This window comes from Phaenicophaeus curvirostris, chromosome 1 (genome assembly GCF_032191515.1).
Source record: "Phaenicophaeus curvirostris isolate KB17595 chromosome 1, BPBGC_Pcur_1.0, whole genome shotgun sequence".
NCBI classification, from domain to species: domain Eukaryota; kingdom Metazoa; phylum Chordata; class Aves; order Cuculiformes; family Cuculidae; genus Phaenicophaeus; species Phaenicophaeus curvirostris.
The window spans coordinates 53,924,342-53,937,440 of record NC_091392.1 but is presented as its reverse complement, the minus strand read 5'-3'; the positions used below and the strand labels follow the sequence as shown (position 1 = coordinate 53,937,440).

The 13,099-nt window shown below is 38.7% G+C and overlaps 1 protein-coding gene across 1 annotated transcript in view; it reads left to right on the top strand.

The window, feature by feature from the left end:
* The window catches only part of SLC6A15 (solute carrier family 6 member 15), a 29,203-nt gene extending 22,726 nt beyond the window's left edge, over window positions 1-6,477 (top strand). The window contains exons 10-11 of the mRNA XM_069858401.1: window positions 1,275-1,437; window positions 5,125-6,477. Of these exons, the coding sequence (XP_069714502.1) occupies window positions 1,275-1,437; window positions 5,125-5,496 (535 nt within the window). The 3' untranslated portion in view covers window positions 5,497-6,477. The remainder of the gene's footprint in view (window positions 1-1,274; window positions 1,438-5,124) is intronic.
* Window positions 6,478-13,099: the final 6,622 nt, after the last annotated feature.

Here is a 13,099-nt window from a genome sequence, read left to right as displayed (position 1 = left end):
CCACTCCCTCTGGAGTAATCCTAGTATTTATTCTGATATATATTTCTCCAGAATATCCTTCTTTAAGAACCTAGTATTCTTGTTCGTAAAAACCGTTGGAGTCAACAACTTCAGGTTGTCTTTGGCTGTTACAGTACCAAGGGGTCCTCCTTGTAGATGAAGATCCTTATACATGCCTTTCTAGATACTTTGTCTTCGATCAGATAGAAAAAAACCCAAGCAACCAAAAATATTACATCCAAAGGCATTACAGCCAAAGGATAGAAAAAAGATAACGTGAATCCTTGTAGCCAAGAAGGAAAATCTGCTATTCTGGCATCAGAACTAAAGGAGCTTGGTAGGTTTTAAAGAAGGATAAGTGGAATGGAGATGATGAAAGACTTTAAAGTGAAGATAATATATTTATGTTTAACTCACTGAAGAATTGGAGATCACGGAAAGAAAAAGCTATCTGTAGAAGGCACAAGCCATTTGTAAATTCAGTTTCTTTAGTGATGTGTTTCATTACCATGTAAACAAAGGAAAGAATACGCGAAACTATGCAGCTCAAAAAAATTTTTGAGCATTTATATGACAGCAGTTTCACATGTGTAACTGCTTTGAAAATGTATTTATTGCTGTAAGAGCTGTTTCAAGATGTATGTTTCAAAAGGGAGTGGGACCACAAGGGAGTTAAAACAGAGTCAATGCTTGTGAAAGCTCCAGAAGAATTAACTTGAAAAATTTTCTACTGGCTCTGTAATCGTGTATGCCACTGTCAAAAGCACAAAAATGTGACTTGGAATTTTGAGGCACAAGGAGGCAGATTTAAAATGTCACAAAGTTTTATTTCAGTAACTTACATGATGCAAAACATAGCTTATCCCTAAAGATATTTTATACACTGCAGCGCACATGTGGGTTCAAAATTTATTTTGCAGAATCTGTGTGATATGCTGGTAGTGTATGTCCTCAGAAGTAATTGCACAGGCCCTAGTAAGCAACCCAGTAAACAGTATAAGAAGATATAAAAAACAATCTTGAAAAGAAATGTGAATTTACATATCTTTCCAGCACAGTCCAGCAAACAGTTTATTGAGTCACCACACTGTGTAGCGATTCATCTGTTCTGAACTAGTGATGCAAGCAATCAGCCCATTAAGTGATATAAACTGCAGCCATTTCTATACATGCATTTTTTCTGTGTGTCTGTTCCCTCAAATTAGGTGCTATGTGTCAATTGTAGTACTTGAAATCTCAGTATCTAACACTCTAACCTTTTATTCCCTTCACAGATTTATGGAGGATCTGAAGGACATGCTTGGATTTTCTCCAAGCCAGTATTATTACTACATGTGGAAATATGTTTCACCTTTAGTATTGTTATGTTTGTTAGCAGCTAGCATTGTCCAAATGGGATTAAGTCCTCCTGGCTACAATGCTTGGGTTGAAGAAAAGGTATGTATGTAACAGATGCCATCACAATTATGATCATATCTGAAGTATTTCAGAAGTATATGAAAAGACAAAATATTTGCAATCAGAAATTCAAAATCAGTATAAATAGTGACACAGTTGTATTTATCTCAAGTAACATAAATGTAAAAATAACTTTTTTAATGTTAGAGTACTTCTGCTTTTAAAATTAAACTTCTTGGCAGAAACCTTCATGCTTTTATGAATTTTAGTTTGTTGATGTATGTTGAAGAAATTCTTAAGGGTAGAAGAGTTTGTTCACTTTCATTAAATCTTCATAGAACGACTTGCAGGTGATGTGATGGTTGAAGGCTGTCTTGGGCAAAGTGATCATGAAATGATAAGAGTTCTCGATTCTTGGAGAAGTGAGGAGGGCGATCGGCAGAACAGGCACCTTGGACTTCCAGAGGGCCTGTTTAGGAGCCTGATAGAATTCTTGGGAGGTATTCCTGAAGGCCAGAGGAGTCCAGGAAGGATGGGTGTTCTTCAAGATGGAAGTCTTTTAGGTGCAGGAGCGGGCTGTGACCATGTGCTGAAAGATGAGCCAGAGGGGAAGAAGGTCAGCCTGGCTCAACAGGAGCATTTGGCTGGAACTCAGAAAAAAAACCAACCCAACTTTATGACCTTTGGAAGAAGTAGGCAACTCAAGACAACTACAAGGATGTTGTGAGGTTATGCAGGGAGAAAATTAGAGGGGCCAGAGCTCAACTAGGACTTCCATTACTACTGAAGTAACAGGCAATGAAAATGTTTCTGTAAATACATCAGCAGCAAAAGGAGGGCTACAGAGAATCTCCATCCTTTATTGGATATGGGGAGAACATAGTGAGAAAGCCTGAGGAAAAGACTAGGGTACTTAATGCTGCCTCAGTCTTTAATAGTATGACTAATTGTTCTTTGGGTACCCATCCCACTGAGCTGGAAGACGGGGAAGAGTAGCAGAATGAAGCCTCCATAAAATCACAGAATAGTTTGCGTTGGAAGGGGCCTTAAAAGGTCACACACATGCACACCCCACCATGGGCAGGGACACCTTCTACTAGACCAGGTTGCTCAAAGCCACATCCAACCTGTCCTTGCACACTTCCAGTGATGAGGCATCCCACAGCTGCTCTGTGTAACCTGTTTGACCTACCTTATCATCTATAATCCAAAGGGAAATGGTTAATGACTGCTACAGAAAGGGCTGGAAGGAGAACCCGAGTAACAGGCCTGTCAGTCTGACCTCAGTGCCAGGAAAGGTTATGGAGCTTATCATCCTGAGTGCCATCACATGGCATGTACAGGACAACCATGTGTTCAGGCCCATCCTGCATAGGTTTAGGAAAGGCAAGTCCTGCTTGGCTAACCTTGTCTCCTTCTAGGACAAGGTGACCTGGTTAGTGGGTGAGGAAGAAGCTGTGGATTTTGTCAATGCAACAAAGTAAAACCTTTGACAACATTTTCCACAACATTCTCTTGCAGAAACTGGCTATTCATGGCTTGGGTGGGCATATACTTTGTTGGGTAAAAAACTGACTGGCTGGACAGCCTCAAGGAGTTGTAGTAGATGGATTTAAATGTAGTTGGCAGACAGTCACAAGTGGTATTCCGCAAAGCTCAGTGTTGGGGCCAGTTCAGTTTAGTATCTTCATTAAGGATCTGGATGAGGGGATCGAGTGCTCCCTCAGGAAGTCTGCAGATGACACCAAGCTGGGCAGGAGTCCTGATCTGTTTGAGAGTAAGAAGGCTTTGCAGAGGAATCTGGGCAAGCTGGATTGATGGGCCAAAGGCAATTGTATGAGTTTCAACAAAGCTCAATGTCAGGTCTTACACTTGGGTCACAACAATCCCATGAAGTTCTACAAGCCTAAGAAAGAATTGCTGGAAAACTGCCCAGCAGAGAAAGACCTGGTGGTGTTGGTAGACAGACGGCTAAATATGAGCAGCAATGTGCTCAGGTAGCCAAGAAGGCCAACAGCATCCTGGCTTGTGTCAGAAATAGTGTGGCCAGCAGGACTAGGGAAGTGGTTGTGCCCCTGTACTCAGCACTGGTGAGGCTACACCTTGCACAGTGTTCCACTGGGGCCTTTCAGTAGAAGAAAGACAATGAAGTGCTGGAGCACATCCAAAGACGTCAACAAGGCTGGTGAAAGATCTGAAGCACAAGTCTTAGGAGAATTGCCTGAGGGAACTGGGGTTGTTTAGCCTGGAGAAAAGGAGGCTGAGGGGAGACCTTACTGCTCTCTACAACTACCTGAAAGGAGGTTGTGGCAAGGTGGGAGCTAGTCTCTTCTCCTAAGTACCAAGTGATAGGACTAGAGGAGATGGCCTCAACTTGTACTGCGGGAGGTTTAGACTGGATATTAGAAAAAAATTACTTCACCAAAAGGGTTGTCAAGTATTGGAACAGGCTGTGCATGGAAGTAGTTGAGTCAGCATCCCTGGAGGTATTTAGAAGAAATGTAGACATGGTACTTAGGGACATGGTTTAGTGGTAGGCTTGGCAGTGTTATGTTAATGGGTGGACTGGATAATTTTAAAGGTGCTTTCCAATCTAAATGATTTTATGATTCTGTGATAAAATAGTTGCATAGCAACACTGAATAAATCATTTCAGAAAACACATCAACTTTTTATGTGGAATTAAATATTGAGATTTAGCCATGTCATAAATTTTCCCCTTTGGGAACATGTATCACATTTTAGGTAACAGCTGCATTAAAACCTGTCTCTTGTAAGATCTGATTCGTAGAAAACTTGTCTGGATGCATCGTGTTGGGTCTGAAAAGAGATTTAGTTAAGGCAACTCCTAAGACTTCTGCTAGCTTGTAGGCTCATGAGCCCTCAAGTGTTTCTACAAGCTTGTCATACAATACATAGGGAGAGTAAAATGTTAGAGAGATTAATCTTGGGGACCCTCAATGGACAATTGTCTGAATTAGCTGGGAGTAAACTGCAGCGTAGACAGTTAAAGTGTAAATACAAAAGGTTGGTTTTACTGTGGGTAGACGTCTACCTTTAATCAGACAACTAGTACTGCTTTCTAGGAATTGTCATTAAAGTGCTCATTCCGTTTGATTCTTGCCCTCAAAAATTAGAAAAGGAAATGCCTTAGAACATCAAACATACCATTCCTTTCCATTTATAAAATAAGGCAAACTAAGTCTGTTGGCCAGTGATTCATGGATGCAATAGAGGTGTGGTATGCAGTCCCTACCCCCCACTAAGTGTGTTACATGAAGTTTATACCAAGTGAGACAGTGCCACAGGGTGACCTGAGACAGTCCCTGTCTAGACCAGCTCTTAGCCTACAGAACAAGGTCTTATTTTCCAGGCACGGTTACCGATACCACTGCACGTTTGTTCTGAACATCGTTTAGTGGATCAGGGAACAACTACAGAAAAATACAGCAGAAAGCCTAATATGAAAATCTTGATTTGGGTTCTGCTAGAGTGCTCTCAGCATCTTGGAAGTTGTGGGGCAGTGTTTTGGTCCTGCTTATTGGCAGAAAGAGCAATCCTACATCTCCATGACTGTTCAAATTTGTGATCTGTAATTGTACTCACTGGGTGCAAAGTTACAAAAATGTGAATATGTGTTTGAAAACTGCAGGCATTTGTGAGGACTGCAGGTTTGCTCATTTCTAAGTAAAAATGTATTAATAGTTTTTCTCTTGGATTGCTCAGGCTACAGAAGAGTTCCGCAGCTATCCAACATGGGCAATGGTTGTTTGTATATCTCTGATCGTGTTGGCAATGCTGCCAGTCCCAATAGTCTTCATGGTGCGCCGTTGCAACCTTATTGATGACACCTCTGGTAGTTTGGCATCTGTATCGTACAAAAGAGGCCGGATAATAAAGGAACCTGTTAATCTGGAGGGAGATAATACAAGTCTGATTCATGGGAAGAGTCCTAGTGAAGTGCCATCTCCAAGTTTTGGCAAAAATATATATCGAAAACAGACTGGATCACCAACTCTGGACACTGCTCCAAATGGACGCTATGGTATTGGGTACCTTATGGCAGATATGCCTGATATGCGGGAGTCTGATTTGTAACTGCAGGAACATCTGCCCTCCACTGTTTGTTTCTCCTCTCTTGCTGATCATGGCTACAAGAAGGGTCAGCTTCACTTACTAGAGTATGATCTCAGGTGCTCCATAGCGACAGTCTTTAAACATCATGACTGTATGCATAGGTTGAGAAAACTCCCTTTGGATTAATTCTCTGGGTTTTCGTTTGCACTGAAGGGAATACATTCAAATCAGTGGCAGCCTGCATCTGCCAGCGTAGCCAAGAATTTGGTTTTTTTCAATTAATTTCTAAATTTCAAGTTTTCTGCCTCTGAAATCTTAGGTCTCACTCAAATGATAAAATGTTTCTGGAGTAGTATCACTGAAATTCCTGTTTGTTCTGCTTTCAGGTCAATTCCCCAGTATTAAAAGTGAGCTCAGAAGTAGTTCAAACCCGTGTTTGAGCAAACACTTGTATATACATTATGTAGATATGTTGTACTTATTTTGTTAGCACTGATTATTACTTGAGCTATTAGCTGAGTGAAAAAAAACCTGCAAACTATTTTCTTATGTAATAGCTGTATAGAGCAATAGTATTAGAAAATCATGGAGTAGACTTACAGTAAGACAAGGAAAGATTCCCCATTCACTGGGGACTTCATAAACCGTGGCTGTATATTTTATGTAAAATATTTGCTTTTTCAGTGTGAAAACTATGTAAGAGTGAGTCACTCCAAGAATCTTAAGGATTGTGCAGATTCTGCATTTTTTTCTATGCTGTGTGCCTAAAAAAGACCTTCTTGATATTTATTGTGGTTACAAGATTACATATATCTTATATTTATATAATATACTTGTAATGTAAATATGTATATTATTCTGTATGTAATCGTTTCAAAAGTTGAAGCAAGATGGCTTTTTTAATTGGTCTTCAGTTTTGCTTGTTTTATGCAGATAATTTTTTTCAGTCAGTAATTGTTAAGAACTGTATGGCATTACATTTTAACCTATGAATAAAGAGATTGACAAGGTATTTCTCTGTGATTTCCTAATACACTTGTAATTGTTTACTTATTATAAACTGAGTTTTCTCACTTTTACTCTTCTGACTCTCTGGTCCATCCCATCAGGGGAGAATGGGCGAGTTGCTGTGTTGTACTTAGTTGCTGGCTGGGGTTAAACTGGCAGTAACCTAGTTACCTTGTCCCAGCATCAAAGAACCAGATTCACTTGAGGTAAATGCAAGTCTCAGAATCATAACCAGGTATAGATGTTTCACTGTCTTACTGTCATTACTCCAGTTTATCCCTGTTTCAGAGGCCAAAAACTGGTACAGATCTTTTGCATAGTTCTGTCTATCATTCATTTTCTACTTCTTGCCTTTTGATGTGTGAAGAAAAATTGTGAAGGCTGAATTATGGTGCTGTTATCCCAAGAGGTAAGTGACTTCTGCTTCTCCATGTGGGGAACAACAGGATTCTAACATGTACTGTAGCTGTGTGCTTCCAAGAGTACAGCTTTAAACATATCAACATGGAAAAGCTATGTCAGATAAAAAGGAGCAAAATCTTAAACAAATCAAAATATCTTAGCAACCTAATAACATTCCTTAAGGGTAACTCTTTTGTCTTTGGGAGGATAATCCCAGGTAATTTTCTGTTTCTAACCTGAGAGCTTTGGAAGTGATTTTGAATCATCAGAAAGTGAACTAGTAGTATCAGTTGAGAACAAGCTGCATTTAATTACCATACTTACCTTACATTTGTGAGGAATTGTGCACATAAAACAAAGTTTAAGGTAGTGGTCTAAAATGCGTGTATTAGAACATATGGGAGAAAGCTGGCATAATTTAAGCAGGTTGTGCATTCATAGCTCATCTATTGGCAATATTACTCTGTGTGTAATGGATCAGCATTAGAGACACAGAGAAAGCATGTACAACATACTCCTGCTGCAGCAAAGCAACAGCATATTTCCACTGTCATATCACATCAGGCTTCTAAGGTGAGTGACTACTCAGGTTAATTGTCATGCATACCCTCTGTGCCCAGATCACAGAGTGCAGAATCCTGTTCTTACAGACTTCTTGCCTGCAGTGACACGGGCTTTTAATTGTATAGACCCTAGTTTTAAATCTAAAGCAATGGCCATATGTCTGCTGCTGTGGAAGACCTGTGAGCATGACTATGAGCAAGATCTTGCTATTGAAGTGCAGTAGCTACTTCTGCTTAAAGTACCATGAAGGGGACTAAAGCTACTTAAGCAGACTGCTGATTATCCTGCTGGGAATGGATGTCTTCTTTCTGGCCTTTTGCCTGTCTCCTTCAACACTTAATGAGTATTTAGATTTTCCACTCATTTAAACCACTGCTTCTCAAGCAGTTGGTTCTAATAGTTCCCATTAGCATGTCTCTCCTCAGCTTCATGACATTTTTCAGGCTTGAGAAAGCCCAGAATGTATGTCCTGTCTACTACTGGATATTTGATTCATAGTTTGATCTCAACCATGATTAAACACCCTGAGGTGCAGAAATTCCTTTAATCTGCTTTAGTCTGGTGGTCTAAAAATGAAGGGACTGTCTGTCCTGCCTAAAGAAGCATGTCTGGTCCACAAAATAGCTATATGTGGAGATATAAAAACATTAAAAATAATAACTGTAAAGTCTAACATCCAAGTCCTTGAAGAACTGCTGAAGCAAAATATCAATTTGGATGTACTATTGCTGTTAAAACCAAGAGATTTCACACCATTTTCATACTTCAGCTCTGGGAGCAAGTTACTACTTGCTGTCCTTGTGGATAAAAAGAAGTAGCATAAAGGAGAGAGAGGTTTCAGATAGTTATCTATTTGAAATGCAGAATATACATGGGTCATGTCAGTCTAATTTGTGTGTTAGTCTATATCTGACTGTGTAAGAACAAGATCTCCCATGTGGAAAGTGAAAATACATTTCTGGTATTATTTCTTGCAGAAGATGCAAGGTTTTTGAAACCAACACGCTTTGTGAGGTCTGATTTCCCCAAAGAAAGGTGATGGAATTGGTCAGCACCAGTATGGCACAAGCAAGGGCTATGCCATTACCTCCATACTTTTCAACAGAAGTTCTCAAATTCAGTGAGATGCAGGACAGATTATATAGTCCTGTTACCTGATTTAGTCATTTGTGAAATATCAAAATTTTATAGATACTTTGCAGTGTCGTGTAGAAAAGAAGAGAAGAGAGAAGAAAAAAACCAGAATGGACCAAAAAAACCCAAGAACCAAGAACATAAGTAGTTGAACAATGAAGCCTGTTCTCAGGGAGCAGCAGATATATGTTAGCTGATGAATCCTGATGCTGGTGTAAGGAGAATAGTGAGCTTGTCACAGTAGGGAGGAATCATGCTTGTGAAAGAAATAGCAGAGTAAAGAAGGATGTGTTTGCAGATGAGTTTTAGATACACTGAAAACACTTGACTGTATTGACCACCATGAAAGAAGTAACATGCACTGTTCAGCTGGAATGCAGTGTACTCAAAAAAAGCTTACTGCTACAGCATCTTTTACAAGTTAGCGGAAATGTAGTTATGCCAGTTTTAAAAAATGCAGGAAATTTAATATAAAAACTTAAATGCCTAGGTAAATTCTGCTATTTGAAGAAAAAAGAGGAAATGGGAAATATAAGATGTGATTTACTTCTTTTGCCACTGGATGGTGCTCATAGTTCGTGTGTGTTGGTAAAATAGCATCTTCAGGAGTTTTTTTTCACCCTGACAGAGAACTCCTCGGTCTCACTAAAACTCAGTACTTTACTAGCCTTCTGCGTTTTCAGCTGCTTTCATATATATTTAAGTTTCTATACCCAAGAAAGAAAGACACAACAAATTCTAGTAAAAGCAACAACGCACTGTCAGTATCCTAGTGCAGGGCCACATTTGAGAATTAAGAGCAAGTAACTTCTTTATTCAACATTTTGAAACAGTAATTTTCTAACATGCATTTTTTTCAAATATCCTATTACTTGCTATTCGCATTTCTGAAATTAATGAATTAAATAGTAGACAAATAATCAGTGGAGTAAGAAAATCTCAGACTACAATATCACTACTAACAGTAATACTACTAACAGTAATAGCAATATTAATTACTTTGATCTATTCCTCTCACTGCCATCATCAGTAAGTGCTGAAAGTTGCAAAGAGGTAGATGGGAGGTGGGGCAGCAAAGAGTACGGAGAAGGGGCAGCAGTTGAAGGAGTGACTCAAGCCTACAATTTTGCTTCTGAAGAAAGCAACGTACTGTGATATCTGGTAGTGTTTTACAAGTAGTATGGCTACTAAAACATGCCCTAGACAGCTGTTTAACCCTTTTGGTAAAGAGGGTTTAAAGCATTTCTTACTAGCTCTGACAGAACCATCTTGTCTTTCATTTTTTACCATATTTGTCATTATTTAGTACTACGTATGAGTGAAAAAATGTTAACTAAGGCACTCTTGTCTCAAATCAGCATAAATACATGTTTGTCTTGTGGATTCTTTCCCAATAAAGTACATAGACTGGCAATGAGAGCTCCCATGCTGTAGTATTTAAATTATGGTGTTACGATAAAGAGTTTATTCTGTGAAACAAACAGGTATAGACAGTCTCCCTTTTTATTCAGTCCCTGCTTTTGAGATATTGTCTGCATGTCTAATGTCAAATTCAAAATCAACAGGTAGAAAAAGAATGTGTTTTCCATTACTGGAAGTTCAAGAATAAGAGATATTCTCTTAACTAAAAGAACTAGAACTGATTAGCAAAAAGAAAAATTCTATGGAAAAAAAAAATTGCTTCAAAGATAGCCAAACTGATTTTCAGATATTTGATTCAGGCAAAAAGAAAATACATGCAAAGGAAGGGCCAGGTTTGCAATCCAAAGAACGAAAGAGTTAAAAAGTTGAGTGGTGAAATAGGGTGGAACTGAAGTAGAGCTCATTAAAAGGTGGAAGAGGGAAAAAGATAGTGGGGAAATAAGAGCCACCCAATGAATTACCAAGTGTAAATTGAATAGGTAGGAGGTGACTGGAAAGATAAATAGGTACAGAAAAAAAGTGCCAGATTTCAGATAGAAAACAGATTTTGATGGCTATGTGAAGGATGGTGTAATCAAGACTTTAGAAGAAATATTCTACAGTTAGATAACAGCTGTTAAAGAAATGTATGAATCAAAGATGCCTGAAGTTTTGTTAGTATAGGAGGAGAGGGAAAGAAGGGGAATGAATCAGGACAAGAGAATGCTGGGCTGAGAAGAAAGGCTTGGGCTATGTCAGAATCAATTTTCCTTTTAAGTGCTCAAGTGCTTTTGACACTGAAAAGCTTGGTTATTTTTCATAAAGCATTTTGAGATGGTCTGGGGAAAGATGTTAAAGAAATGCAGCTTTCCAAAATTACTTTATTTTAGCTGTCTGAATTGAAGACAAAATTATAATGGTAAAATAGTAGGTAAATTGGGACATGAATTTATGATTTAAGGAGAAAAATAGTTACTTAAAAGTACAGAAAACTCGAGGTATGAGGATATGAGGTGAAGAAAAATGAGAGTTTGTGACTAAAAGCTCTGAGTCGGAGACCACTGTGTTACGGTGACTTAACGTTATTGTAAATCTCCTGAGCATTTGCCTAGCGTCAAGGATATGAATAATCCCAGCCAGTACTCACAGACTTGAAATTAGCCAAAACCTCAAAGCACCTAAATGATATGCATTTTACTGCGTAGTCCCTGGAATGGAAACCAGATACCCAGCCTCCCATGTGCAATGCATCTGGACAGTGAAGTATTCCAACATTATAGATCTACAAATGGGCAACATTTGGTGTGGGACTTAAGTGTGACAGAACCCCTTGTTCTTAAAAAAAGGAGAAACTGTGGCACTGTGGAGAAGCTGCCAAATCAGACAGGTGAGATATAAATATCTGTGTGTCCTTATGGAAATAGATTGTTCAACTCTGTTCCAGTATAAAACATTTTGAACAGAAAGAATTTAATCATATGGATATTGTATTTGATGAAGATGTCATGAATTTTCTGCTCTCCTTTAGGCAGCAAAAACATGAAAGACAAACTGCGTACTTGATGTAAAAAATACAGTGGCTTGAAAAAATGTTGTAAGCGGTATACGTACACATTACTTATATCTATACCTACACATAAACATGTATCTAGCTGCGATTCAATTGACTTTCTGAGAGAAGAGCAAAACAGGGATAGGACAGTTGGCACTTAAGGATCTGCCTTTACTCCTCAAGAAGATTTATTTTCAAGTAATTTAAGATTATTCCATAAAAAGTCTTACAAATGACAAATGGCTGAAAGTACCGTCACTAGATAAAAAGCTTTTGAATTAGAGAAATAAGAGGATCCTCAAGACACATTATGAAATTTCATAAGAGTCTGTAAAGTCTTCATCAGACCTCAGATCCTCTAGGGTCAATTTATCAAGGCCTCCATATACCCCATAGCTGTCCCAGTGCAAGGTCAGTTTCTCATACATCTTAAATTCACATGTTGTTATAAGATTCCTTTTGATTTTGATTCCTTTCTGCCACCCCAGGATTTCACAGTTGGCTCACGTTTTCACCATAGGCTGCACAAACAGCTGTGCTGGCATAATGGATGTGGTGGTGTGGAAAGAGGAAGGAATGGCTGAGAGTAGCAGTTGCTTAAACCTGCACTGCCACTGACGAAAGAAACACGTGATTTTTCTTTCAGCCTTAGAAATATTCATTTCTCTCTATGAAAGCTACGTTATAACATCTAAACCATAGCAAAAATATCCACAGTCTCTTAAGTTTTTTACCTAATTTACAGTTGGTATATAGCTGAAAATTAGCCAACACAAGGCATGCAGTTATATGGCCATATAAATAGTGCTGTTAACACTGAACGGTGAGTTTATACCTATCATTAAAAAAAAAAAAAAAAAACAGGACAGACTGAACTGAAATTCCTAAACTTCTTTTCTCGACCTTTTCCTCTTGTTTTCATGGATAACTTTTTCTAGCTTTCCATATCCATCTTTTCCTCATTACACAATCACCTGTCCTTCAGGGCTCACTTAACAATTTGGTGAGGTACCTGGAATTTACAGAAGCAGCCTAACAGTGTTTATTAGACACATGCGGGTTACATTCTAACTATCTGCATTGGATTTCTTAATTACCTTTGCAGTTTGAATGCAGAAAAGCTGAATCTTTATTGCTATGCTGGACAGAAAACATGCCAACACTTCACAGGCCAGAAAGAGTCTGGTTCAGATCACACTCTGACTTTGTACATAAACTGCATCTTTCTGTATTGGCTGTGTAAAGGACCTAGAGATCTAATTCTTGTTCTCTGAAACACTTCAAACCATTCTTAGGTGATGAACCTGTTGTGGGATGTTGGGCTATCAGAAAGCAACTGGGCAAATGTAGCAATTCAGTGAGGAAAAAGAAGGTGTTTTTATCTTCGTACTCTCACTCTTGCCCACTTTGTCATTCATCAGATCTTCACAGGCAGATCCAATTCATTAATCCAGCAAAACATTTCATTTTTACTCCAGTTTATTTTTTATTAAGTTGTGAATTGATTTGTCATAGAATGAAAGCAAGACCAGATGCAGGAGGGAGGAGGCAACTCTACAGTCA